Source organism: Lepidochelys olivacea, assembly GCF_965140295.1.
Source record: "Lepidochelys olivacea isolate rLepOli2 genome assembly, chromosome: 20".
NCBI classification, from domain to species: Eukaryota; Metazoa; Chordata; order Testudines; family Cheloniidae; genus Lepidochelys; species Lepidochelys olivacea.
The window spans coordinates 2,956,812-2,982,729 of record NC_140430.1 but is presented as its reverse complement, the minus strand read 5'-3'; the positions used below and the strand labels follow the sequence as shown (position 1 = coordinate 2,982,729).

Genomic DNA, 25,918 nt, shown 5'->3' with positions numbered 1-25,918 from the left:
GTTGATTTATTTTATAATTATACAGTGAAAATGAGCCATTGGTCAATAATAGGGCGCTGTGACATTTTTGTATTTTTATATCTGATTTTGTAAGCAAGTAGTTTTTAAGCAAGGTGAGACTTGGGGGTACACAAAACAAATCAGACTCCTGAAAGGGGGACCATCATCTGGAAAGGTTGAGAGCCACTGGCTTAAAGAACTGCTGGGCCAGATCTTTAGCTGGTGGAAATTGGTGTAACTCCATTAACTTTAGCTGAGGCTCTGACCCTGTCTATATGGAGCCCTTCCTCATGTCCCAAAATCCGATCACTGATTGAGCTTTGAGCCACTGGCCATGGGGTTACTGTTAAACATTCAGCATGTTAAATATGCTCAAGATCACTCCAGCACCATTATATTCCTTGGCCCAAAGCAACAGATGTGCCATTCAACTCCCCCTTTCAACCCCAACCTCTCTGTGCTATCCAAATCTCACCCCTTTGCTGTTCCATTTCCCACTGGGACCACAATCAGGCGTGGTAATTACAAATTGCAGAGAGAAGCAATTGACCGTCACAGCACACTACCTCCAGAACCGCCTACTTATCCAAATCCCAGAGCTGCTGTGTCCACACACGGCGTGACCCAGGTCTCAGCGTGATGCCGTTGGAAGAACACACAAGACAAGAGGCTCCCCCCGGTAAAGCTTACAGACCACGCTACTCTAGCTAGGTATTTATAGGGCCCTCCTCACCATGATCTCCGAAAAGCTCAGGAATCCAGGCAGTGTGTGTGGGGGGGGGGGAAGCCGCATACAACCCAGAGGAATGCTTGGCAACTGGGTAGTCAGCTGCAAAAGTCATCCATCGGTGCACCAGGAGGAGGACGGGGCTTGGTTGCTCTTTTCAGAATGTTTGGAGAAAGGAAAAGACAGATATCTGGGGGGGATTCATGCCTGCGTAAATCTAACCCCATTAACGGAGGTGGTTTGACGGATGTCACTGAAAAGCCTGGTGCTTTGAATGCAATGGGGGAGGAGAGAGACCGAAACACGGGTGGAAAGTAACAGGTCCATGCTCACCTGCAGTGGAAGGCTGAAGGTGTGTCCGGATGGGTGGCAAAGGATCAGGTGCTGCCCTGATGCCTCCAGCTCTGTGGCTCAGGCGGATCTATGCTGTAGGGACCGTCGTTCCCAGAGTGAGCTCAGGGTGGGCTCGCTGGCTTCTTCCACATGCATACCCCCCACCCCTCGGAGCTCTCTTCCATACAGGAAATGTACATCATCGCCTGATATCCTGAAAACACTGCCCAGTGCAAGGCCACATTGGACGTGATTCCTAATTCCTGGGGTCTGGCTCAGCTAGAATGAAGATGGGTTTGGTTTCGCTGCAGAGCTGGGGGGCGGGAGGGGAGAAAGATTTTGGGGACAGGTCAGATAGGACATGAAAGTGGGGTAGGCCAGTGGGCGCATCTTTTCCAGGTTAATTTCCTTTGCCGCACAGAGCGAGGCTCTGAAATCCACAGCCTGCCCCACTCAGATCCCCAACCAGCTTTTGCCTGACCTGTTTGATGAGATGGAGCCCACCTAATTATTACTTCGATCTCAGCAGGGTTCACACTGGCTTAGCCGTTTCCAGGCAGGGAGGAAAGCTGGCCTTCCTGGCTCTGGGTTAATCTGTCCCAGTGAATCAAGATGGGTGAAGGCAGAGATGTTATTGACCCCTGCCTACGTTTCCCCCCCCCCACCCCCCTGCTCCTGGAGTCATGGGATGATGTCAGAACCTCAGCTTTCTTTTTTGTAAAATTGTTTCTCGCCCTCCCGCTTGCAATGGAAATCTCAGAGCTGTCACCTGAGAGTAACCATTGCCTGAGTGTGCAGAGAGCCTGAGACCGTAGGGCTGAGCGGCGGGGTCTACCCCATGTAGATCAGTGGCGCATTATTTCTAAGACCCACTTCTCTGGGCCAGAGACGGGGGGAGCTGAGGCTACACCTGGGGAGGGAGAGGGCGGTCCCGTGCCTCTCTCTGTTGTGAGGAAGGAACCCCGATCACTGCCACTCCAAGCGGGAGTGAGGATAGGGGGGCCTATAGCATTGTATCTATAGGGCCCCAGATAGAGTTTGATCCATGGATGCAATAAAGCAATCTGGGTCTGTCTAGTCCTTCCTCACAGTAATAGCTAAGCCCCTGCAGAGCGTTCTTTAATTCATCCCGAAACAAATCCTCCCCCCGCATGAGGAGGGGAAGCATCCCCACGTCACGTATGTGGGGCACTGCGACAAATTGGCCTGAGAGCGCAGAGCAGGCCAACAAGCGGTAGGCAGTCAGCTTCGTCGTGCCAGAACCCAGCCGGGGAATCACGGGGTCGTGGCTCCTGAAGCTGGCGGAGCGTGCACAAGGCCAACACTGGTGAGCGACTCCTTCCCAGTAACTCAGTCTGGGAACGAGCCAGCCACAGAGACTTTGGCACAGCACCTTTCTTCCAAAGGGTCTTGAAAACGTTACTAATCAGTGGCCTTGCTTGGGTGTGCAGGGATCTTACAGCTCCGATCGCTTCCTCCACCACTCTAATGCAGCCTCCTCTGGGGCGCAACGCAGCCTGGGCCACGTGACTGTGTAGGACAGAAAGCGGAGAATAAACTACCCAGTTAAAACATTGCGGGACTATCACTGTGTGTTTGTAGAGCCAGCGGGTGGCCCCCTTCTCCGGTGCTACGTAATACAAATAATAATCAGAAACATTTTGTTCTTCTTCAGCTCTGTCCGTCTCCAGATCTCCCTGCACTTGGAAAGAAGGAATGCCGATAGCCCCACAGACCTGGCAAGGAGGTAGGTGCCCATTCTATGTACGATCAACTCGTCCATCAGCTGAGTCTTATTCTCAGACCAATTCCTCCAACAAAACCGCTTCCTGGCCATGACACAACTCCTGCACAAGATATGATTGCTCTGCAGTTTTGAAGGGGAAGGGGGCTCTGGCGCTGCTCCAGCAGTTGGTGGGGGAGAGAGGGGGTGTTTTCAGAGAGAACATTTTGCATCGAGCAGTAAGCCTGGAAAACAATTCCTGGAAATCTCCTTCTCAGAAGCAGAGAAGACATTGTGATCAACAATCAGCTCGGAAGGAAGGCCCAGCGGGAACAGGGAAGCGTAATGGCCCCTATAAGTCAAGCCTCTAACAAAACAAACCTTAGAAAGCAGGTATCCTAAGGACCCTGCCCCATGACTGCAAACAGAAACCCTTTGCCTTTATTCTCTTACCAAATCATAGAACATCAGGGTTGGAAGGGAGCTCAGGAGGTCATCTAGTCCAACCCCCTGCTCAAAGCAGGGCCAATCCCCAATTTTTGGCCCCCAATCCCTAAATGGCCCCCTCAAGGTTTGAACTCACAACCCTGGGTTTAGCAGGCCAATGCTCAAACCACTGAGCTATCCCTCCCCGTCCGACATGCAGTGGGGCGCATGTGGCTTTAGCAGCCCGTGGTTCCGGGCCTAGTGGATAAGGGGGAAGTGGTAGGCATGATCGATCGTGATTTTAATAAGACTTTTGATGCAGTCCCACTTGCAGTTCTCAGAAGCAAACTAGGGAGATGTGCTCAAGATGGAAGTACGGGTGCACAACCGGTTGAAAGACCCTACTCAGAGAGGAGCTATCAACGGGCCACTATCAGACTGGGAGGACACATCTAGTGGGGTCAGTCCTGGGCTGGCACAATTCAGTATTTGCAGTAGTGGCTTGGAGAATGGGCTGGAGAGCACGCTTTTAACATGTGCCGCTAGGAGGGGTTGGAAGCACTTTGGCGGATGGGATTAGAATTCAAAATGACCTCGATAAACTGGAGAATTTGTCTGATATCAACAAGGGGAAATTCAGTAAAGAGGAGTGCAAAGCACTGCACTCAGGGCATAACTGGCCAGGCGGGTGTACTGCTGAAAACAATCTAGGGGTTAGCGTGGATCAGAAATTGAGGGAGAGCCGGCAATGTGACACAGGTGCCTAAAAGGCTAATATCGTTCTGGGCTGTATTACCAGGAGTGTCATACGTAAGACGCCGGAGGGAATTGTCTCACACGACTTGGCACTGGTGAGGGTATTGAGACTATTGTGATCAAAGGTTTAGAAACCCTGATTTATGAGGAAGGGTAAAAACCTGGTCATGTTTAGTCTTGTGAAAAGACTGAGGAGGGACCTGCTAAGGCTTCGCATTTGTTCAGGGCTGTTATAACGAGGACGGTGATCACTTGTGCTGCGTGTCTGCTGGAGGGAGGACAAGAAGCCATGGGCTTCATCTGCAGCAAGGGAGACTTTAGGTTGGATATTAGGAAAAACTTTCTAACTCTAAGGGGAGTTAAGCTCGGGAAGAGGCTTCCCAGGGAGGGGGTGGGAGCCCCCTTGCTGGAGTTTTTTCAGAATAGGTTGGACAAACACCTGTCAGGGCTGGTCTAGGTTTACTGGGTCCTGCCTCTCGAGGTCCCGTCCATCCCGACATTTCTGTGATTCTATACCTGGCTCTAGTCTACCACTGATCTGATACAGTTACGTGGAGAAGTGAGTCAGTAACCAAGACAGATGCTATGGTCGTTCTAGCCCTTTGTCTTTCAACGGGAGGATCTCTGACAGTTTTACAAACCATTAATTGGGGTTTGTGACCTCTGTGCCAGGCAGGGAATTATTTTTCTATCCATTTAACAGATTGGGAAACTGAGGCAGAGAGAGATGACATGAGTTGCCTTGGGTCACACAACAAATCAGTGGGAGAGCCAGGGAAGGAACCCAGGTGTCCTGATTCTCAGCATCTCTTGCTCTAACCACGGAACCGCATTCCCTTCACAGAGCCAGGAATAGATCCCCCTCCCAACCTGCCCGGGGCCAAACTGAAGGGTGCTCTGCACCCTGCGGAATCAGGCCCCATTGGTGACATTTCTTATAACTCTTCCTCTGAGGTGAAGGATTTTTTTGGAATCCGGACCCCCAGCTCCAGGGCATAGAGGAGCTGCTGGCTGCTAGCATTCAGGAGGGGGCTTTCCCTGGGGACAAGTTATCCCATCAATGCAGGCTTTCTCATGCTTCCTCTGACGCACCTGGTGCCGCCCACTACAGGAGCGTCTACAGAGAGACGTCTCAGAGTCTGGATCGACAGACTCGGGCTCCTTGGCTAACAATAGCTGTGTAGATGTTGCGGCCCAGGCTGAAGCTGAGGGCGTGGGGGTGGGCTTCCGAGGCCGAGCTCCGGCCCGAGCCCTGTGAACCTGAGTCGTTGACTTGGGCTCTGAGACTTGCTGTGATGTACCCTGTGCGTGAGATGCGTCTACACTGCAATAAAAACCCCGCAGCCCCGCGTCTCAGATTTGGGTCAGTTGATTTGGGTTTCCCACTAGCCCAAACCCGAATGGCTACGCTGCCCCACAGCCTGAGCCCCATAGGCCAGAGTCAGCTGGGCCAGGCCAGCCACGGCCACGCTGCGGGTCTTTTATTGCAGTGTAAACGTGCCCTAGGAGACCGAGCTAGATGGACCCTTGGTCTGAGCCAGACTGGCCATCCCTAATTCCTACCCCCTGCAGCTCGGACGGAACTCACCCTCTTTGGCCGGTTTTCCGTGGGCACATGGGTCTCACCGAGGCATCCGGCCGACACACCCCTTTGCAGTGGGGAGCATGGATATTGCAGGGCTGGGCACTGGAGGAAAACAGGTCATGCTTTGTAGTAAGGCCCCATTTAATAACCGATGGATAGTTGCTTGAATAAACCATCGGATGTTATATAGTCCAGCAGGGGAACAGGTTGCTTGTTATAACCAGGGCTTGTAGCCATTTATAACACCCTCTGCAGATGTACTGCTAATGCATACTACATACATACATCTGCATACATAGCACATGGCATATCCTACTGAGTCCTGCCGTGAGTGCAGGGGCCTGGACTAGGTGACCTCTCGAGGTCCCTGCGATTCTAGACCTGTCTACGGCACCTTCTATTGATGTCATGCCGCTACACCGGGGTGGGCAAACCTCCCTTTTGGCCTGAGGGCCACATCTGGGTACGGAAATTGTATGGCGGGCCATGAATGCTCACGAAATTGGGGGTTAGGGTGTGGGAGGGGGTGAGGGCTCCGGGGTGGGGCCAGAAATGAGTTCAGGGTGTGGGAGGGGGCTCTGGATGAGGGCAGGGGGTTGGAGTGGGGGTGGGAGGGTGAGGGCTGTGGCTGGGGGTGTAGGCTCTGGGGTGGGGCTGGGGCTTTGGGGGGTGCTCTGGGCTTGGACCGAGCGGTTGAGGGAGCAGGAGGGGGATCAGTGCCAGGGCAGGGGGTTGGAGCGCAGGAGGGGGCCAGGGATGCAGGCTCTGGGTGGTGCTTACCTCAAGCAGCGCCTGGAAGCAGCGGCATGTCCCCCTTCCAGCTCCTATGCGGGGTCATGGCCAGGCGGCTCTGCGCGCTGCCCCATCCGCAGGTGCCACCTCTGCAGCTCCCATTGGCCATGGTTCCTGGCCAATGGGAGCTACGGGGGCGGCGCTTGGGACAGGGGCAGTGTGCAGAGTCCCATGACTGCCCCTACATGTAGGAGCCGGAGTGGGGGACATGCCGCTGCTTCCGGGAACCGCGCAGAACCCCAGCACGCGCAGAGCGGGGCAAACCCCGGATCCTGCTCCCCGGCAGGAGCTCGAGGGCCAAATTAAAACGTCTGAAGGGCCGGATGTGGCCCCCGGGCCGTAGTTTGCCCACCCCTGTACTACGTACATGTATATGCGTGCATACCACACGGCTTATCGCCGTCTGCAGCCCTACGGACGTGTTCCTAACACGTACTACGTGGTTTAGACCCATCCACAGCACTTTCTGCTTCTCCTGCGTGCTGCCACGTGCCAACAACCTGCTTAGAACAGCTGTTAGCCCTTTACAAACTGGACCTTAATATAAAAGCGTGTCCAGAAAACCCCTAAGCTTTAACCGTCCGGTATTTGACCCAGTGTCTATCCAGGTGCTACTGCAACCTGCGTGCCTGACCCAGTTGTACCGAGAGGGGAGTGGGCCACCTTTAAACGAGTTGCATGGCGACCGGGGGGAGAAATGTGACGTCCGCAACGATGGCTCAAGAAACGGCTTTCTTGGGTGTCGGGCGAAGTCCTTCCCGATCCCATGGTAACAGCTGCGGCAGGCTCAGTGCACGGGGGGGGAAGGGGGGGAGGTGTCACCAGACTGCTCTCAAGCACCCCCCTCCACTCCCCCTCTCCGGGGGGTCTTGTTTTCCTCTTTGTTTGGAGGAGATAAATGGAAAAGGCCATTTCCCCTCCGGACGCTGCTGCTCTGATGGGAGTTGGGTCCGCTTGGCGCTCCTGCCGGATCACGGGTTACATAAACGGCCTCCCGGAAGGCAACAGGGAAAGGCTGATAAGGGGCTCTAATTAGGGTGGCCTCGTTTTCCCCCTGCCAGTCAGCACTTTATAGCCCAGTGTCTCTGCTGACCTCCCTGCTCAGCACAGACCCAGCCTGCCCTTGGCCTGGGGGAAGTTTGCTCATCACCAAGGCCAGGTTGCTGTTGCAGGACTGGGGGTCTCATGGCCAGTCCAGGAAGGGGACAGAGCCAGCCTCCTGAAGGGCCTTTCAAACTGATAATAGCTCATCGTAATTAATTAGCCTCTTACGGTTTGTATGGCAACTTCCACCTTCTCTGTATGTGTATCTGTATCTTCTTACTCTATGTTCCATTCTGTGCATCCGATGAAGTGGCCTGTAGCCCACGAAAGCTTATGCTCTAAGAAATTTGTTAGTCTCTAAGGTGCCACACAGACTCCTGTTCTTTTTGCGGACACAGACTAACACGGCTGCTCCTCTGGAATCTTACAATTTTAAGCAGCCACTTTAAATTTCCAGGGGGTTTCCTGGCCCTGCGTGCCAGCTCGAGGCTCGGTAGTGAAGCCTGGGGTCTGGGCCAAAGAGCAGCCAGCCGGCCGGCAGGTGATCGTGTCTCTCTGGCTTTGGCAGCAGCCGACGTTACGTCTCTCTGTCTTGGGGCCCTTGTGTGTCGTCGCTCCGAGTGCGAAGAACTGGTGCGATGTTCCAGCCAGATTATATTTATGTTTTAATCTAACCTCTCTGGGGCGGGGGGGGTGCCATGAACGGAAGGCTTCCTTCTGGCTTTAACGACCGGGTCCGTGCAGAATCACAAGGCCAGATCCTCAGCTGGCGTCGAGCTGCGTGTGGAGTCAGTAGAGAATGCTCCTGCAAAGGGTTCTGCAGTGGGCATGAAATGTAGTGGAGACTAAAGCTTTTCCCTTCCCCGTCAGTGTTTCTGAGCCGCGCTGGGGAGGGGAAGCCCCCCACGGTCAGAGCCCGGTTTCAAGCCGTGTGAATAAACGTGGGGAGAAGAGTTAAGGCTGAAAGAACAACCTGCTTCGGTGAAGGGGAAACGTTAGGAGCCTTTGCTGAATAAAGGAGGGAGGGTGGTCGCGGGCCAGGCCCATGCCTGGCAACTCGGACACCTGGGTTCTGTCCCCAGCTTTTCGGGGCAAGGGGTTTGCTTCCTCCGTGGCTCATCTGGAAGATGGAGGCAGTGCTGCTGTCCCCTTTCTCGGAGGGGTTGGGCGTCTGAGCGAGCGAAGGCCCGGGACCTCCTCCGATGAAAGGCTGAGCTCAGAGAGGAAGGGCAGTGCAGGGGCGAGAACACTTGGCTAGGACTCAGGAGACCTGGGGCAAGTCTCCCGCCCTGCCTCGGAGGGGCGTGTGAGGAGAAATACGTCGGGGAGCTCGGATACTGCAGGCCCGGGGGGCCCGGGAAGTACCTGAGCTAGATGGGAGCATCAGAGCTTTGGGGGAGAATCTGATCCAAGTCACTGGGTGCCCCTGGGTCCCATTTTCCCGAGGGTCCGACTTCCCCATCCAGCTGCATCCAGCTTGGGCCAGCGCGGGTGGGATTTGCCCAAACACTATTGCTGTCCTCTGCATCTTCTCCATCCCCGCCCCCCGGAGGCCTGGCCTAACGGGGCGCTGCTCCCGCCGAACGTGGCCCCTATCACCGCGGCGCAGCCCTGCCTCCATCACGTCACCCCCTTCCACCAGGGAGCAGCCCCCTAAGACTCCCCGCGAATATGCTCCATCCATAGCCCCTCTTGGCCTCCATGCTGTCCTGACCATCAGGCCTCACCCTCTCTGCCCCCCGCATCCTGCCCCTCCATCACTCTCCCAACATCCTCCGGGACTGTCGAGTGGCCAGAGGCGCCTGGCCGCGTCTCGGTTTCCTTCGTGGTGCATGGTGCTTCCTGGCCCCATCAGCGGCCGCTGTGGATCCTGCCAGCCTTGCACTAATGATCTTCCTTCTATTGTCTTCCTCGGCATCTCTAGACTTCCCCAACCCAGCAGGGAAGCGGGGACCCCCAGGCCAGGGACAGGCTGGACTCATGAACTCCCCAATACCAGCACCAGTGGATCCCAGAAATGCCGGGTGACTCCTGCAGAGTAGGGGAAGCTGACAGGTCGACCCAGGTGGGGATCCAGGCTCATTGCAGGTCTCGTGTCCCAGGCTTGACACCCTTCAACCTTCCTCCTAGCTCCGGGCAGGGCTCGGCCCCCAGGGGACAGTAAGATCAGTCCCTCCTCCCCAGCTCAGCAGAGCCCCCCTCTGGCTGAGTCCAAGCCATGCCAGGTGAGGTGCTTCCAGCTCCCGGAGGTCTGGGCTGGTTGCTCTCTGCGAGCCCCAGTGCGAGCTTCAAAAGCAAAGTAATGCCAAAACGCCCCATGTTTTGGGGTCAGAACCCCACTGAATTTCTCGGTGTTTCCCCCAGCAAGTGTGAATCAGATCCCGGCCCCGATTCGCCAGCCTGGCTCCAGTTTGCCTCAATTCTCCGTCTGGACAACTTGGGCCGTAATTCCCGATTTAGATGGTCAATTCTCCAGGGCAGGGACTGCCTCTTAGTATGCATTTGTGCTCGTCCCAGCATGCAGGGGCCCCAAACTCGGCTCAGGCCTCGAGGGGCTGCTGTGGTCCAAAGAATTGTCATGGCTCATGCCCGTGGTGACATGTTCACCTGCTGGTTTAGCAGAATTAGGAGGCTGAGCCGATCACCTTTTCCCTGGGGAAGGTGGGGCACTTGCATTCAGAGACCCCCCAGATCGTTGCAAGTGGCTGGTATCACTTAAAAATCTTCACTGCCGCTTAATCCTGGAGGAATGACCAACCTCCCTGCAGGCTTTAGGGACACAGACATTGCCAAACCGGATCTAACCCATCTCCATCAGTAGCCAGGACCACCTGGTTTAGAGACAGTTTAGGCTAGTTTCCTCCTGACCCCCATACTTAGAGCTCAGTTCATGCCCTGGAGCATCAGGGTTTATTGCCTAAAATCTTGCTTATTTTCATATCGACCGTTATATAGACTGTTATAAGTCTAGTGATTCTTATCACCCTCCTGCATGTGGGCTCATGCCACCCCCAATCCCCGCTGTGCTGTGTGCGCCGTGGGCTGAGAGGCTCTACGATTTCTGGGGCACTCGCCCCACAGCAAGGCAACAGCAGCAGCCAGGACAGGCAGCCCCTGCCAAACCAACCCCTCCACCGGGCAGCAGGCAGAGAGTCAAAGCAACCTGGTAGTCGAGTGCCATCAGGTTGCAGGGCTGGTATAACTGGGTCGGTTACAGGGGGATGATTGTTCTCCCCTATTGTTATACCCAGTGTGGCTGCAGATATACCAAGATGAAGGTGTGTGACATCAGTTTGGTTGATTCCCCTTGGGGAACAGTGTTAGCACCTTTCTGCCAGTAGATCTGCTTCCACACTAGGAGGATGCACCGGGATAGTTAAAGTGGTACGACTTGTTTTTGTGGCCAAAGCCCTGTTAATTCAAGGAAGCCCTCCCAACCTGTTTTATGCAGCAGGTCAGACTGTCCCCGCGGTCCGGCAGGGCAGCCCAGCTTCATGACTCTGTGTGTTACCAGGGGACGGTGCCACCTCCTGGGAGCCTGCTAGGACTGCCGTGGGGGGGTCCCTAGATCGCCCGTGTTACCCATTCTCTTGCGCTTTCAGGGCAGGAGACGACCTCCAACTCTGGGGGTCAGGAAGTGTCACGGAGCGTGGGGGAGTCCAGGCCCTGCACCCCTCTTCCTGGGATTCACTGAGACGCTCAGCCAGCCAGTAAAACAGAAGGTTTATTGGACAACAGGGACACAGTCCAAAACAGAGCTTGTGGGTACAACCAGGACCCCTCAGTCAAGTCCTTCTGGGGGAGCAGGGAGCTTCGGCCCCAGCCCTGGGGTTCTCTGTGTTCCTCCACCCAGCCCCAAACTGAAACTAAACCCCCCCAGCAGGCTCCCTCCTGCAGCCTGTCTTCACATTCCCAGGCAGAGGTGTTACCTCCCCCTCCTCCTCCTGGCTCAGGTGACAGGTTCTCAGGTCTCCCATCCCCAGGGCACATTCCCAGGTCAACACTCCCCCCTCCCTGCTGCGTCACATCCTCACAGGAAGAAACTGTCCTGGGGATGGGGTATCCAGGATCTGTGTCCAGAGCTGCCGGGAGACCAGGCAGAATGGGGATCCTGAGGTAGCCAGAAGCTGGATCTGATCCTGTCTGGCTGTTTCTGCGTTCCCTGGTTGTCATGTCAGGACATCCGGAGCTTGGAGGTCGTTATTATTTATTGTTTCCTAAAGGAATCTTGGAGAGTTAATTTGTGTGGGTGTTTTTGCAGGCAACCGATTCATTTGATTCAAAAAGAACTAAAGGATGGTAATATTAATGCCAATCGACCTGCCTTCGTGGAAAATACATTCTGTGGGACAAACTTGCTATCTTTTTTTAATGGCATGGCAAGTCTGGTTGATAAAGGTAACAGCATCGATGTAATAGACTTAGACTTCTGTACGGCGTTTGACTGGGTACTGGGCGGCGTTTCGATTAAAAACCTAGAAGGAGAGAACGTTAACATGGCGCGCATTAAATGGTAGAAAAGCTGCCTATCAGATCGGTCTCAAAATGGAACTGTAAACAGCAAATCACTGGGGGTGTGGGGGTTTCTAGTGGGGTCCCCAGGGATCGGTGCTGGCCTCTGCACTGTTTAATGTTTTTATCAATGACCTGGAAGGAAACAGAAAATCATCACTGTTAAAGTTTGCAGATGACAAAAAACTGGGGGTATGGGAAATAAGGAAGAGGAGAGATCACAGAGGCAGAGCCATCGGGATGTCTTGGTAAATTGGGCACAGGCAAACTATGCGTTTTACATGTAAATGTCGACCTCTAGGTCGGCCATGCTTACGGGATGGGCTCCACTCTCCTGGGAAGCAGCGACTCTGAAAAAGATTTGGACTGTCCTGGTGGGCAATCAGCTGAGCGTGAGCTCCCCGTGCGAGGCTGCGACCAGATGAACCCTGGGATGCCGAACCCGGCGAATCGTGAGAAGGGGCAGAGATGGTATTTCCCCTCTGGGTTTGGCAGCTGCTGAAGCTCAGTGTCCGGGTCTGGTACCCACAATTCAAGAAGGATGTGGATAAACTGGAGAGGGGTCAGAAAAGAGCCAAGACAATGATTTTAAAAACCCTGCCTTCTAGTGATAGCCTCAAAGAGTTTCACTCTGTTTAGCGTAACAAAGAGAAGGTCAAGTGATGACTTGATTGAAGTCGGAGTATGGGGAGCAAATATTTAATAACGGGCCCTTCAGTCTATCAGAGAATCCAGTCCAGTGGCTGGACGTTGAAGCAAGACAAACTCAGACAGGGAATAAGCTGCAGCTTTTGAACAGTGAGTGTCATTAGCCCCTGGACCAATTCACCGGACTGTGGTGGATTCTCCAGCGCTGTCCATGTTTAAATTGAGGCTGGAGGTTTTTCTAAAAGCCCTGCCCTAGGAATTATTTCGGGGCGGTTCTCTAGCCTGTGTTATGCAAGAGGTCAGCCTACATGCTCACAACGATCCCTTCTGGACTTGGGATCTGATTGAAAAGAAAGTACCTTTAAAAAAAAGAGGGGTGGGGGATTAATGCCAGCTCTTTATTTTAAACAAAATGAATTGCACCTTGTTTTTTACTTTCTCCTGTGCGTGTTTTAACAATATTTGTGCCTGTCAGGCTGCTGCTATCAATACAATTAAATAAAAACGCGTACACTTATTATTATTTACCCAGGCCCTGTTGTGCTAGGCGCTGTACATACACAGCGTGAAAAGAGAGGCCCTGCCCCCAAAGAGCTGCAGTCTGAGTATGAGACCAGAAACAACGAGTGGAGACGGCCAGGAGACAAGGAAACTGTCCTTTCCAGCTCGATTCGCTCACACACCTGCAGGGAGGAAGAGGTTTCCCTGCTCTGCAGTGATGCACTTAGCGGGACTTCAGAATGCCCCATGGCGCCCAGCCCTAGAGCCCAATTCTCCCCTCTCCATGTCCTGTGTCTCCAGCCTCTGTGGTTGGCTGTTCTGCGAGACGGCCTGTCACTCCCCACCAATCGCAGGCTGCTAATGCTTTGCTAATGCTTCCTCTTTCCCCTCCAGGAGCCTTTGATCTGGTTCAGAAAGGCAGGAAAGAGGGGACCCGCCGGAGGCTGCAATCTAGCAGAAGTCCCAGCTTCCCAGGAGACGCTTCCCAGGTAATGGGGAGACTGCAGGATGCCGCAGCTGTTCCCACAGCAGCAATTCCAGGCCCAGGGGGGTGGGTTCGCCCAGGTTGGAGGGGAAGCTGGCGAGGAGAAGGGGCAGCCAGCAGGATGGATATTGGGGTGCAAAGTTGGCAGCTTCGGGTGCAGGGCTCCACCTCAGTGGAGCCAAGAGCCCAAAGGGGAAGTTCCTGTGAATACACGCAAGCCTGAGCAGGAGGAAAGTGCTGGCTCTCCACACAGAACGGCTTTAGCGGGGCTGCCGGTTCCACGGCTGGAATTTGCCCCCCCCCCGCCCCGCGCCACTGCCCAGAGAGCAAACATCTCCCTGCATCGTGCAAACCGGGCCCTGTTCTCCTCTCCCCACGACTGTCCCCACCGCTGCAGCAGTGTTCGCGCCTGATCACTGCTGGCGGGAGCTGGGCCGCACCACCGGGCTCGCAGACCACCCAGGCACCCGCTTCACCGTAAGCCCCATGGACTTTAGCGGGACGAGGCACACTCTGAAAGTGAAGCATGCGCTCAGGGCCGTTCCGGGGGACCGAGGCCAGGGGGCTCAGCCCCTGGCCTGATCGAGCCTAAGGTGACCAGACAGCAAATGTGAAAAATCGGGACTGGGGGTGGGGGGTAATAGCAGCCTATATAAGAAAAAGACCGCTGTAAAATCGGGCCATCTGGTCACCCGAATCGAACCTGCGGTTTGCTGGGAGGCCTGCAACTTCTGCATTCCTGGGCGCAAATTGAAACTCTGACATTCCCCTGGGCCTTAGTCAAACTTGGACGCTTCAGCAGTTTTAACACAATCTGACCTCTTCCCTGCCCCACCCCCATTTCCCCTTCTGAAGAGTATTTTAATTAGATCTATTCTTTCCACACAGACACCCACACACCTCCCGCATGTCCCCGATTCTCTTTTGGCTTTTCACCATGGGGGTTCCTGAAAGGGAAGGCCGATCGCCCAGCTAAGTGCTGGGCGAATTGCTGCCTGACTGCAAAGTGCATCTCAGCCCCAGAGCCCCCTTCCCCACCCCACAACTCCAGCAACCCCCTACCCCCAAGGCAGATTGTCAACTCCCATTTCTTAGGCTTCCCACACACACAGCTCTGCTGATGCCCCTCAATCCCGACCCACAGTTTGCTCCCCCCCCGACCCACTAATCCGCCCCTGGGCTACCCCATCACACACCTGTGCAGTCACCCCTCAGTTCTGCCCCCAAATCCAGCCGTGGGCTCCCTATAACTCCTGCAGTCCGCTCAGCTCACAAGCACAACCGCTAATGAGTGAAAAGCCCGGGATGTGGTGTGAAAAACAACCCTCCAGTGGAATCCATGATGCACATCCAGCCTTTGATCCAAGGAGCTGTGGAGCGAACCAAGCTGACGGTGTCTTGCAGAGGGGACGGTAGGAGAGGGAATCCAGGAATCGTGCCGGGCTATTATGATGATGATTGTGTTTCTGTAAGGCAGCACTCACAATGTGCTCTGCTCAGGGCTCTCCCCACATGTCAGAGAATTCCCACCCCTTGGGGCTCCCCATCTGAGAAAGCAAACAGGGGAGGCAGTGTTGCCTAGTGGATGGAGTGCTGGGCTGGACTCAGGAATAGAACCCAGGTCTGCTAATGACCTGCTGGGTGATCTTGGGTGAGTCACTTCCCTGCTCTGTGCCTCAGTTTCCCCTCCCACCCTTTGTCTGTCCTGGCTACTTAGACTTTAAGGTCTCAGTTTTTGAAGCTATTTAGGCATCCAGCTCCCAGAGTGAGGGGTCTAAATAGCTTTTAAAATCTGGGCCTTAGCTTTTCCAAGCAGGAGCTGCCTCTTGCTGGATGTCTGTACAGCACCTGGTGCGATGGGACCAGGATCTCATTTGGGACACGTGACCGGAGGAGGAGAGGAATGAAATACAGACTCACGGGCATATTAACCCACCTGCTAGCTGGCACCTATCAGCTGGCTGGATTCCTATGGGTGTCGCAACAGCCGGGACTGTTTGAAGGAGAGGAGGAGGCTAATTCTGGGCAAACAATGCAGCCAGCCCCAGGGTGTTCTTGTGTGGTTAACATGGGGGGATTGGTAAATGATTTGCTCAAGGAAGCTTCTGGAAGGGGTTGGTCCCAGGTTGTCTCCATAAGGTATTAAAAACCTGGACACGTCGGACTTCCCTCGGCAGGAGCTGAACCTTCAGAGGGTTCAAAGGTGGGCGCTGTCAGGAGAGGGGTGCATGGCGTCCAGTCCAAGGTGCAGGAGGGTTCGAGCCCCGTCGCTGAGAGCTCGTCCTTGGGCCGGAGGCAAAGGACAGGCAGCAACAGAGCCCCTGTGGTACTAGTGGCCCTGGTGTGGTACCAGTTACCCCGGGGTCCGTCTTTACCAAGGAGACCCCAGACACACCCAGCACAGGCTGGTCCCGTCGCTGGGTCTGCCCGTTGATGTGCTCCCCTGCCCGGACGGGACCTTCTGAGTATCACACTAGCACGTCGGAGGCCCAGCTGAGATCAGGGCCCCTCACGCCAGAGGCATGGAGTGAGACACAGGCCCTGCCCCAGTCTATGCTTACAAAGGGAGGAGGATTATCCCCTCTGTACAGATGGGGAAACTGAGGCCTGGAGCGAGCAAGTGACTTGTCCAAGGTCACGCAGGGAGTTGGTAGCAGAGCCGGGAATCAAACCCGGTTCTCCTGAGTCCACCAGGCCGTCGGGTGCCCCCTGAGACAGAGCCGGTGCCCCCTGGGACAGAGCTGGTGCCCTGTAACACTTCCCTTTCCTCTCACCCCCAGAGACCGCCTGAGAGGATGTGGCTGTACCTGGCCGCCCTGCTGGGGCTGTACTTCCTGCGCCGATGGTACCAGGAGCGGCAGAGTGTCGAGGGCCTCCCGGATAAATACGTCCTGATCACCGGCTGCGACTCCGGCTTCGGGCACCTGCTGGCCAAGCAGCTGGACGCGCGGGGCCTGCGGGTGCTGGCGGCTTGCCTCAGCCAGCAGGGCGCGGAGCAGCTGAAGAAGGCGACATCGGAGCGGCTGCAAACGGTGATCCTGGACGTCACCCGCACCGACAGCGTCGCCGCGGCCACCGCCTGGGTGAAGGAACAAGTCGGGGACAAAGGTGCGGGGCCCGGGTCTGGCTGTGCCCGTCCCTCGCCCACCCCGGGTCAACGCCCTTGCTAGACACTCATCACAGGCATATGGGTGTTGACTGTCCTATTAGCATGCGGCAGGGTCACACCCAGTTCTTCTTTGGGCGCCATCTGGACTGTAGAGCGGGTAGGGGAGCTGTGACTGCAGCTTTGGGGGGGGGTCTTGCTATCCGCAGGCCCCACAGCGGGGGGCTGTCGCTGTTCCGAGCTCCCCCGGGCATTAGCCTGCATTAAACCGCCACCCTCATATGCTGGAAGGGAAAGCAGCAGGTTGGACTGGCTGTGACTGACCGGAGGCCCAGACTTGCCCAACATCACCCAGGGAACTGAAGCCAGGTCTCCCAAGTCCTAGGACAGTACCTAACCACTGGACCATCCTTCCCCTTGGGCATAGCCTGCTGGAATCTGCATGCCGAGGGGGCAGTGGACAGCGTAACTTTATTCCTATTGCTGGCTCACAGCCCAGAGCATAGGCAGGGGGTGAGAACTTTCCCGGGGGGGTCCTCTGTCCCCCACAACAGCTGTGGGGGTACGGGGCAGATCCAGGGAAAAGGGACGTCCCGTTCTCCCAGCAGTGTGGAGATTTGAGAGAAAGCAGTGGGTTGTGGGAGAGGAGCAGGGATTTCTGGGGGAGGGACAGGAGAGGGAACAGCGCCCCACAGTCACATACCCCGTCTCCTCTGCCCAGGGCTCTGGGGTCTGTTGAACAACGCGGGGATCGTTATCCCCGTGGCCCCCAACGAGTGGCTGACCAAGGACGACTTCGTCAAGGTGCTGGACGTGAATCTGATTGGCCTGATTGAGGTGACCCTCAGCGTCCTGCCCCTGGTGAAACGAGCCAGGGGTCGGGTCGTCAACGTGGCCAGCGTAATGGGCCGATTGTCCCCCTTCGGAGGGGGCTACAGCCTTTCTAAGTACGGCGTGGAGGCATTCTCCGACAGCCTCCGGTGAGTGACCAGTGACGGGGCGCCCTTTTCAGCTGCACATTCAGCCCCGTCTCCTGAAGGGTGGGATGCCCCCGTGCAACCCCCCCCACCCCCCGTGCACTGACCCATAGTGCCAAGTGCCGAACGGTGAGTTGGGGCCCGAACGTACTTGGTGCAACATGCAAACAGCATGGCTGTGAGCCGTGTGTGTACGCAGGTGTGACCTGTGTGTATTTCTGCACACGATGCACCTGGCTCTTTGTTGTGGTTGGACCCACGAGACTCCTGCTCAGGGGTGGCCATGGGGATTGAATCTGTCGCCTTCGGCCCTTAAAACATGCGCTGCTGCCCATTGTACTAACGGGTTAGCGACCACTAGCAAGGATCTGGTCCGACAGGAAGGCACTCTGGCATCTAAGGGGTTAGTGGACTCCTGCCTGGCCCCTGGTTGATCTGGGAGGATAGAGAAGGAAAGGGGAAAGCAGTGCAAAATTTGTGATTGCAGGCGAGGGGTGTATCTCCCCCCTGCCAGTTGGGGTGCTGCAGGTCCACCCCCTGCCGTGCCCTGCCGCGACTCGCTGTGGAGACAGGCTCTTCGCTGAGACTTGATTTCTCCTGGTGTCAGCTCAGAGGCTCCTCCGGGTGCAGCCCCGCACCACTGGGCCTTGTCGACGTGGGAGAGTTGCAGGGGTTTAATGTAAATCAGGTTTTAAACCAAGCGAGTTAAATTGTGGCGGACCCCAGTGCAGACGCTGTGATTCCGGCCGATTTCAACCAAGCCGCTCTCGGCTGCCCTTATCCTGAGAGCAGGGCACCCGGCTGGGGCTGGATGAACTAGACGGGTTTGAATTCACACCCGAGGTTAGACTGGTGCACCTCTCCCATGTGCTCCCGGCCCTGGGCGTGTGTTGTGGGTGCAATTTACAAACCAGCATCTGCAAGCCCAACCCTAAATACGAAATAGATCCTGCTAGCTGCCCTGGATCCACCCACAGACAGCCCCAGCAGGATCAGGGCCGCGGCATGAAGGAGGAATTCTCCTTTCTTAACAGGAGCTGCACCATCCTTCCCCACCGGGGCTCATCTTGGGACGGAGGCCCCGTCTGCTCTAGCAAAGATATGCCAGCAGGGCTGTATTGAAAACCGCTGCTTGAGTAGGCATATGGTGTAGCTTATACCAGTCAGTGAAACAAGCTCCGTTGGCAAAAGCACATGGATGCTGGTATCACTGCGTCTACCCTCGGGGGGTTTTCGCAGAAATCACACAACTCCCTGAGGGCGCTATCCTAGCAAAAGGGTCTGGTTTAGAGCTGGCCTGGGTCCCAGGAAGGTCTCCTCGCTGCTGCGTGTGAGGCTCCGTCGACCTGTCGGTCGTCTCACGTGCCCCTTCCGAAGAGCTCTGCGTAAGCTCGGGAGCTTTTCTCCCTCGCCGATGGAGGTTGGTCCAATAAAAGAGATGACCTCCCCCGCCGTGTGTCTCTCATATCCTGGGACAGGCCCAGGACTGCACATTGCCAGCTCTGTAAGTCAGTTAAACCTCCAGGGACAGAGCCTCAGATGGAGGAAATCAGGAAGGCGTTCGGTTGAGCAGCACTCCGCACATGGAGGTATTCTGGAATAACTACTGTGCTTTTAATTCGCATTGACCTCAATCCAAATTAACTTCCAAGTGTAGACAAACCCGAAAGCCCCTTGATTCCAGTATCTCTGGGTCCGCACAGGTTGTAGAAGCCACCAAACCTGGCCACATACAAGACCGGGGCTAGTTTCGGATCTCACCTCTTCGGGAACCAGGCCAGCCCCCAGGAAGGTGCTGTTCCCACTCGGGTTAATCCTGCTTGTCCCGTTTCAGGCGTGAGATGCTGCCTTTCGGGGTGAAGGTGTGTGTGATCGAGCCGGGCTACTTCCGCACCGCAATTACCAACCCTCAGCTCATTAACGAGAACTTCACTCGCCTCTGGGAGCGGCTCCCCGAGGAAACCAAAGCAAGTTACGGGGAGAATTACCTGAAAACCTGTAAGTCCGTCGTCCCATTCCCTTCCCCACCAGCCGGCAGCAACAGCTCTAGTCCCCGGCCCTGCGCTGCATCAGAGCAGCCTTTGTGTCAGCGTATACGGGGCAGCTCGGGGCAGAGTCTCAGCTGCCGTGCGTTGTGACTGAGTGGCATTGCACACCCCCTTTGCACTAGTGCAAATGACGTCACACTGTGCCCGGCATTGTGGGGTCAGACTCCTAGTTCCCACTTAGGCCTTGTCTAGGTAGGAAATCAGGTGGTTTTGTTTTCAATCCGGTTAGCTCAGCCCAGCTGGCTGAACAGGATTGAAACCCCCCTTCTTAGATGTGGACACAATTTAATGTACCATTCAGAGAGGTTTGGACGTGCGTGCCCCAAGATCAGGTGTGTCTTTCGCACACGTGAGCCCTGCTGATCCTTGCACGGGAGCAGAGCTCCCACGCTGATCTCCTGAGCGTAATAACCCCCTCCCACCTCACCCCCTGCTGCGCCAGGACGATTCTCCACCGGTGAATCAGTGGCAGCTGCTGCTTCTCTCAGGGGATTTTACTTTTCTGGACAAATGGCCCCTCTGTGTTCAGATCCGTGTGCCGGAATCAGCGACAGAAACGCTCCTGCTGCTTTTCGCCCCTGCTCAGACCCGGGGAGTGCTGGATCCCTGCGTCTCATTGGCTGGATTTTTCCCAAAGCCCCTAGCCCTGGGTTTTGAGACATGCCATGGGCGCAGACCTCAGCACGAATGAGCCCTGGGGGGGTCTCCGATTGAGCACTCAGCGCCTGAAAATGGAGCTGCATGTGTCTTTCCTTGGGTGATGCAAGGGGCCTGATCCGGTGCGATACTGTGGGCCAGATTTACAAAGGTACTTAGGCGCCTAACGCTGCAGGTACAAGTCTAGTGGGACGATCATAGGTGCCCAGGTGACTTAGGCACCGAATTTACCAAGGTGCTTTTGAAAATTCCATGAGGCGCTGCTCTGCCTCCATAGGTGTCTGCTGGCCCTTTGCAAATCTGGCCCTCAGTATCACACAGGATCTAGCCCCTTCCATCACCCACTCAGCTGGTGGGATCAGGCCCCACAAGAGGCGGGTTGCCAAATCCGGCTACAGGTCTCCTGAGCCGACAGTGATGCTATAAATAGCCGCACATGGGGGACGGCAGCACAGAGCAACTGGCCCAGGCTCACCCGGGTTGCGTGGGGCAGAGCAGGGATTGAGCCCAGGTCCCAAGTGAGCCCCTAACCACTAGGCCATCCTGCCGCTGCCGTTTCGCAGCCTGTGCTCACAGTCTGTCCTTCCTCTTTGACCTCTCGGCCGACCCGTTCAGTCCGGGTGCGGTTGGTGCTGCAGCTAAGCCCGGCGGGGCCCGACTCTCTGTTTTTGCCTGCGCAGTTATCAGCGCCACCCACAACATGCAGAAATCCTGCAGCTCCGATCTGTCCATCGTCACCAGCTGCATGGAGCACGCGCTGACGGCCCACCACCCCCGCACCCGCTACTCCGCCGGCTGGGATGCCAAGCTGGTCTTCCTCCCGCTGAGTTACCTGCCCACCTGGTTTGCCGACTTGGTGCTGACGTGGTCCTCCCCGGTCCCAGCCCAAAAAGCGTAGGAGGAAGATGCAGCGTGAGACTCTCGGCAGGGGGCAGCGACCAGAGGAGCGTCACTGGTACATGGGGTCCAGATTCCCGACGGGGGTGAGACCCCTGTCCTGTGGCACCCAGCTGAGACCATGCAAATCAGTTCTTAATTACAAATGTTGAATCAAAACAGAGCTCCTTGGAGTTTGCTTCACCAGGGAAACCTCTTCTCTGTGTCCTGGGATGGAATGTGATTTCCTAACCAACCCTCCCCAGCCCCCGGGCACACCACCACCCCCTCCCTTTACCAGCTCCCCGAACGTAGACCACCCCTCTCCTTGTGTCCGTGACCCGCCCGTCCTTGGTATTCAGCTCCCTTTCCTATCTGCCTGTCCCCAAATCTCCATGATCTGTGTCCAGGATCTCTCGCACCCCGGTGACCCCAGCAGGGTAACCCAGCCCATCTGGAGGGGAGACAGCAGTTTGAAACTCCACCATACGAGAACCTCTGATGAAACCAACCCACTGCACGCTGAGCCTCTTCTCGGGTCCAAGACCAGACCACGAGTCCTGAAGCCAGTTTGGCCACCGGACGGATCCCCTGCTGGGAGTTGCAGGCAAGGCTGGGAACGAATCGCTAGCCGGCCCGTAACAGATCCTGCCGGCATCATCGAGAATGACTTGCCCTGCAGATTCCTTCCCAAGCAATTACTCAGCGCCGGTGTGAGAGACGTCCCTGTCCGCTGGTGCCTCCCCATACCTGTGTCGGGAGACCCAGTTGCGTCATGTCTAGCTTAAGCAAGCAGCCTGTCTAAAGACAGAGACCCGAGAACTCGCAGCCAGCCAGCACCTGTCTCTGGAAGGCAAATCCAAGGTGGTCCTGATTGCTTAGCCCTAGGTAGTCCCCATTGCTGCTTATTAGTGGACCAAGCTCAGGGCCCCAGTGTGCTGGGCACTGCCCCGACGCAGAGTTGCGCCCTGCCCCAGAGAGCTGACCTGCTAAGCGGAGCAGACAAAGCACGGAAGAAATGAACGATTGTCCCCATTTTACAGAGGGGAAACTGAGGCACCTGGGTTCAGTGGCTGAAATCCAGCTGTAACTGACCTTTGGTGGAAAGCCCTGGACTCTTTGCTTGTGACAGCTGCTTGGACAAGCTCTTTAGACCCCACAGACCCGGGCTCTTTCTTTTCAAAAGGAGGCCGAGACGGCCTGGGGTTTTGGGAAGCTGCCGCATGGGGTCTAGTCTGCCTTAAAGGACTGTTGGAGAGAATACACAGCAGGGAGGATTGGATCAGAGGGGTCAGGGCAGATGCTTGCACGAGTCACTTGTGGGAGGATTCTCTGCTCCCTGAAGTCTTTAAACCACGATTTGAGGACTTCAATAGCTCAGACATAGGTGAGAGGTTTGTCGCAGGAGTGGGTGGGTGAGATTTGGTGGCCTGCGTTGTGCAGGAGGTCAGACCAGATGATCATAATGGTCCCTTCTGACCTTAATATCTATGAATCTATCTGTAAGATTCCCTACTGAAGGGACGTACGCCAGAACCGCCCCTAGGAATCCCACTGCCTTAGAGGCAAGGGAACAGCCAGCTCCGGGACCGTTTCCTCCTGACCCCCAGAGTTAGGGGCTCGTGCCCTGAAGCAGGAGTGACTTTAGCCCGGCGACAGCTCCCTGCATCTCAGCCCGCAGCAGCCACCGCCCTCTCTTGGCCAGTTCTGTGGGGCTGGGGTGTGTGGGGGTCAGGATCAGCACTGGACTCTGCTCTGGGAGCAAACGAACCCCCTCCCCGTGCTGGGACTGCAGCCCCTGCTAGCTGCAGGGAAATAATTAACCCTCCTGCACTGTAGCAAATCTCAGCTTTCCTCCAGCTGTGGGGGACAAGGGGGGCAAGGCTCAGCTCCCTGCCTTGTGCGAGGCCTGCCCCTGTCAGGGGCAGAGCCCCACGGCCTGTTCTCCATCTGAGCTGGAATGGCCTGGAACAGAGGGGGGCCAAGCTAAGGAAAGAGCAGGGGAGCGGAGCCGCGCCGGCCAGAGAGAGCCAGAGAAGCAGCCCAGGGAGCAGACCTGTGCTGGGAGCAGGGCCACAGAAGCAGCCCAGGGAGCAGGTCAGTGCTGGGAGCAGGGCTGCAGCCACCAGAGCCAGAGGGGCCAGAGACGCAGCCCAGGGAGCAGGTCAGTGCTGGGAGCAGGGCTGCAGCCACCAGAGCCAGAGGGGCCAGAGACGCAGCCCAGGGAGCAGGTCAGTGCTGGGAGCAGGGCTGCAGCCACCAGAGCCAGAGGGGCCAGAGACGCAGCCCAGGGAGCAGGTCAGTGCTGGGAGCAGGGCTGCAGCCACCAGAGCCAGAGGGGCCAGAGACGCAGCCCAGGGAGCAGGTCAGTGCTGGGAGCAGGGCCACAGAAGCAGCCCAGGGAGCAGGTCAGTGCTGGGAGCAGGGCCACAGAAGCAGCCCAGGGAGCAGGTCAGTGCTGGGAGCAGGGCCACAGAAGCAGCCCAGGGAGCAGGTCAGTGCTGGGAGCAGGGCTGCAGCCACCAGAGCCAGAGGGGCCAGAGACGCAGCCCAGGGAGCAGGTCAGTGCTGGGAGCAGGGCTGCAGCCACCAGAGCCAGAGGGGCCAGAGACGCAGCCCAGGGAGCAGGTCAGTGCTGGGAGCAGGGCTGCAGCCACCAGAGCCAGAGGGGCCAGAGACGCAGCCCAGGGAGCAGGTCAGTGCTGGGAGCAGGGCTGCAGCCACCAGAGCCAGAGGGGCCAGAGACGCAGCCCAGGGAGCAGGTCAGTGCTGGGAGCAGGGCCACAGAAGCAGCCCAGGGAGCAGGTCAGTGCTGGGAGCAGGGCCACAGAAGCAGCCCAGGGAGCAGGTCAGTGCTGGGAGCAGGGCCACAGAAGCAGCCCAGGGAGCAGGTCAGTGCTGGGAGCAGGGCCACAGAAGCAGCCCAGGGAGCAGGTCAGTGCTGGGAGCAGGGCCACAGAAGCAGCCCAGGGAGCAGGTCAGTGCTGGGAGCAGGGCCACAGAAGCAGCCCAGGGAGCAGGTCAGTGCTGGGAGCAGGGCCACAGAAGCAGCCCAGGGAGCAGGTCAGTGCTGGGAGCAGGGCCAGAGAAGCAGCCCAGGGAGCAGGTCAGTGCTGGGAGCAGGGCCACAGAAGCAGCCCAGGGAGCAGACCTGTGCTGGGAGCAGGGCTGCAGCCACCAGAGCCAGAGGGGCCAGAGACGCAGCCCAGGGGCCAGGAGCTGGAGGCAGAGCAGAAGCAGCAGCCGGGGTGAGGCGAGCTGGATCCGGGGCTGGATCCGGGGCTGGATCCGGGGCCGGGGCTCTCCGGAGCCGGGTGCAGGGAGCAGCTGGGCAGAGTGAGGGGGGACCCTGGGCAGGGGCCCAGCGCAGGGAGATGCCCCAGCCAAGGGGCCCTGCCGGCCGGCCGTGGACGGGGATCGTAACCTGGCAGGGCGGGGGCGACACTGGGCAGAAGGGTCCTGCCACCTGGAGCCTGAGGGCACATGGCCACCGCCAGAGCAAGTGTCCGGCCCGCAGCGAGAGCCCCCCAGAGTGGGAACACCCCAGCCCCGGCCCTACGTGGCCACGACAGGGTTGGGGGTGGAGCCCCCCAGGAATCCGGGGCCCAGCCGTGTCGGGTTCCAAGGACTCTGGCCCAGGAGATGGGAGGGGAGCCCTTGAGGTCAGGTAGGGCTCTGGGTAAAGGGAGTGGGAGCGAGGACTCGGATCCTCTCGCCAGCCCATCTCCCCGGGGTCGTGCAGAAGCCAGGGAAGTTCCCCTCAAGAGCTGCACCCTTCCCCGGCTCACACAGGCTCCCTAGTATACTTCGGCCATCCGCCGGCTGACAGCCGTTTAGCCCCGTGGGCCTGTGTGACCCGCCGTGCGAGTTCATCGTAACAGGGCGATGAAACGCACCCGTCGGCTCCACTACGCTTCCCAGGGGGTCTCGCAGAGCCCAGAGACCTCTCCCTTCCCCTGCGTGGGAGACTTGGCCGTGGGGCTGGGAGCGGGAGGGGAGTCGCATGCAAGCTGCAGTGACCCTTTTGCCCTCTGCAGAGGGAGTTTGCGTTGAACCGGAGTTTGCATTGCAGCTTCTGGTGCAGCGTGGGTGGGTCCTTTGCGCAGCCGATGGCGTTCAGGGGCTTTGCAGCGCAGTGTAGGCAGCCTAGGTGCTGGAACTGGGGGTGCTGGGGAGCTGCCCCCCCCGGGCTGGAAGTGGTTTCCAGTTTGGTTCTCAGCACCCCCACTATGCACATTGGTCCAGCACCCCTGGGAGACAGCGCCCACCTTGCAGCTGGGGCAAGGGGGCTGCCGTTGCCCTGCGGATGGGGTCTTCACATGACAGCACGCGCAGGGAGCTCACGTCCCAGCTGCTCCCGACGCCGCTCATGCTCTCGGGGACGCAGGCTCAACCCTGGCAGGGGGGCTGCTTTGCTGGGGAATCCCCTTGGGACCTGGGCTCACAAAGTGTCACTGTGTAAAATGGGAGGCAGTGAGGCCTCCTGGCTAGAGCACTGGACTGGGGCTTGGGAGGGCTGCATTCTTTTCCCGGCTCGGCCACTGGCCTGCTGGATGGCCTTGGGCAAGTCTTTCCCCCCCCGTGCCTCAGTTTCCCCATCTGTAAAAACGGATCCTGCCCCAGCCCTCCTTTGTACGGTGCCTTGAGTTCTAGGGGTGAGACAAGCTCGGTATTATTCAAATGCAGCAAATGCTCCCATCCAAACAAGGAACCAAAGAGCCAA

At 57.1% G+C, this 25,918-nt stretch overlaps 3 protein-coding genes across 8 annotated transcripts in view; 2 read left to right on the top strand and 1 right to left on the bottom strand.

The window, feature by feature from the left end:
* Nucleotides 1-1,195, bottom strand: part of ACKR5 (atypical chemokine receptor 5) — a 7,774-nt gene extending 6,579 nt beyond the window's left edge. The window contains exon 1 of the mRNA XM_084610747.1: nucleotides 1,061-1,195. The gene's annotated coding sequence lies outside the window, so the exon portion shown is untranslated. The remainder of the gene's footprint in view (nucleotides 1-1,060) is intronic.
* LOC311510773 (retinol dehydrogenase 16-like) overlaps nucleotides 1-21,375 on the top strand; it is a 21,936-nt gene extending 561 nt beyond the window's left edge. The window contains exons 1-7 of one of the 6 annotated variants that reach the window (XM_084610742.1): nucleotides 625-679; nucleotides 2,736-2,807; nucleotides 13,441-13,535; nucleotides 16,312-16,639; nucleotides 17,359-17,617; nucleotides 19,449-19,612; nucleotides 21,000-21,375. In XM_084610742.1, coding sequence (XP_084466868.1) covers nucleotides 640-679; nucleotides 2,736-2,807; nucleotides 13,441-13,535; nucleotides 16,312-16,639; nucleotides 17,359-17,617; nucleotides 19,449-19,612; nucleotides 21,000-21,217 — 1,176 coding nt within the window. In that variant the 5' untranslated portion in view covers nucleotides 625-639 and the 3' untranslated portion in view covers nucleotides 21,218-21,375. Of the gene's footprint in view, nucleotides 1-624; nucleotides 680-2,735; nucleotides 2,808-11,542; nucleotides 11,583-11,747; nucleotides 11,785-12,202; nucleotides 12,351-13,440; nucleotides 13,536-15,646; nucleotides 15,735-16,311; nucleotides 16,640-17,358; nucleotides 17,618-19,448; nucleotides 19,613-20,999 lie in introns of those variants that run through there. The other 5 variants (XM_084610740.1, XM_084610743.1, XM_084610744.1 and 2 more) reach the window with 5 other exon arrangements.
* LOC311510376 (uncharacterized protein) lies at nucleotides 21,225-25,918 on the top strand (the record flags this gene model as incomplete). Its single annotated transcript, XM_084609991.1, has 3 exons — nucleotides 21,225-21,231; nucleotides 23,187-23,560; nucleotides 23,690-25,918. The coding sequence occupies 3 exons, from the start codon at nucleotides 21,225-21,227 to the stop codon at nucleotides 24,533-24,535; spliced, it is 1,227 nt and encodes a 408-aa protein (XP_084466117.1). The 3' UTR covers nucleotides 24,536-25,918.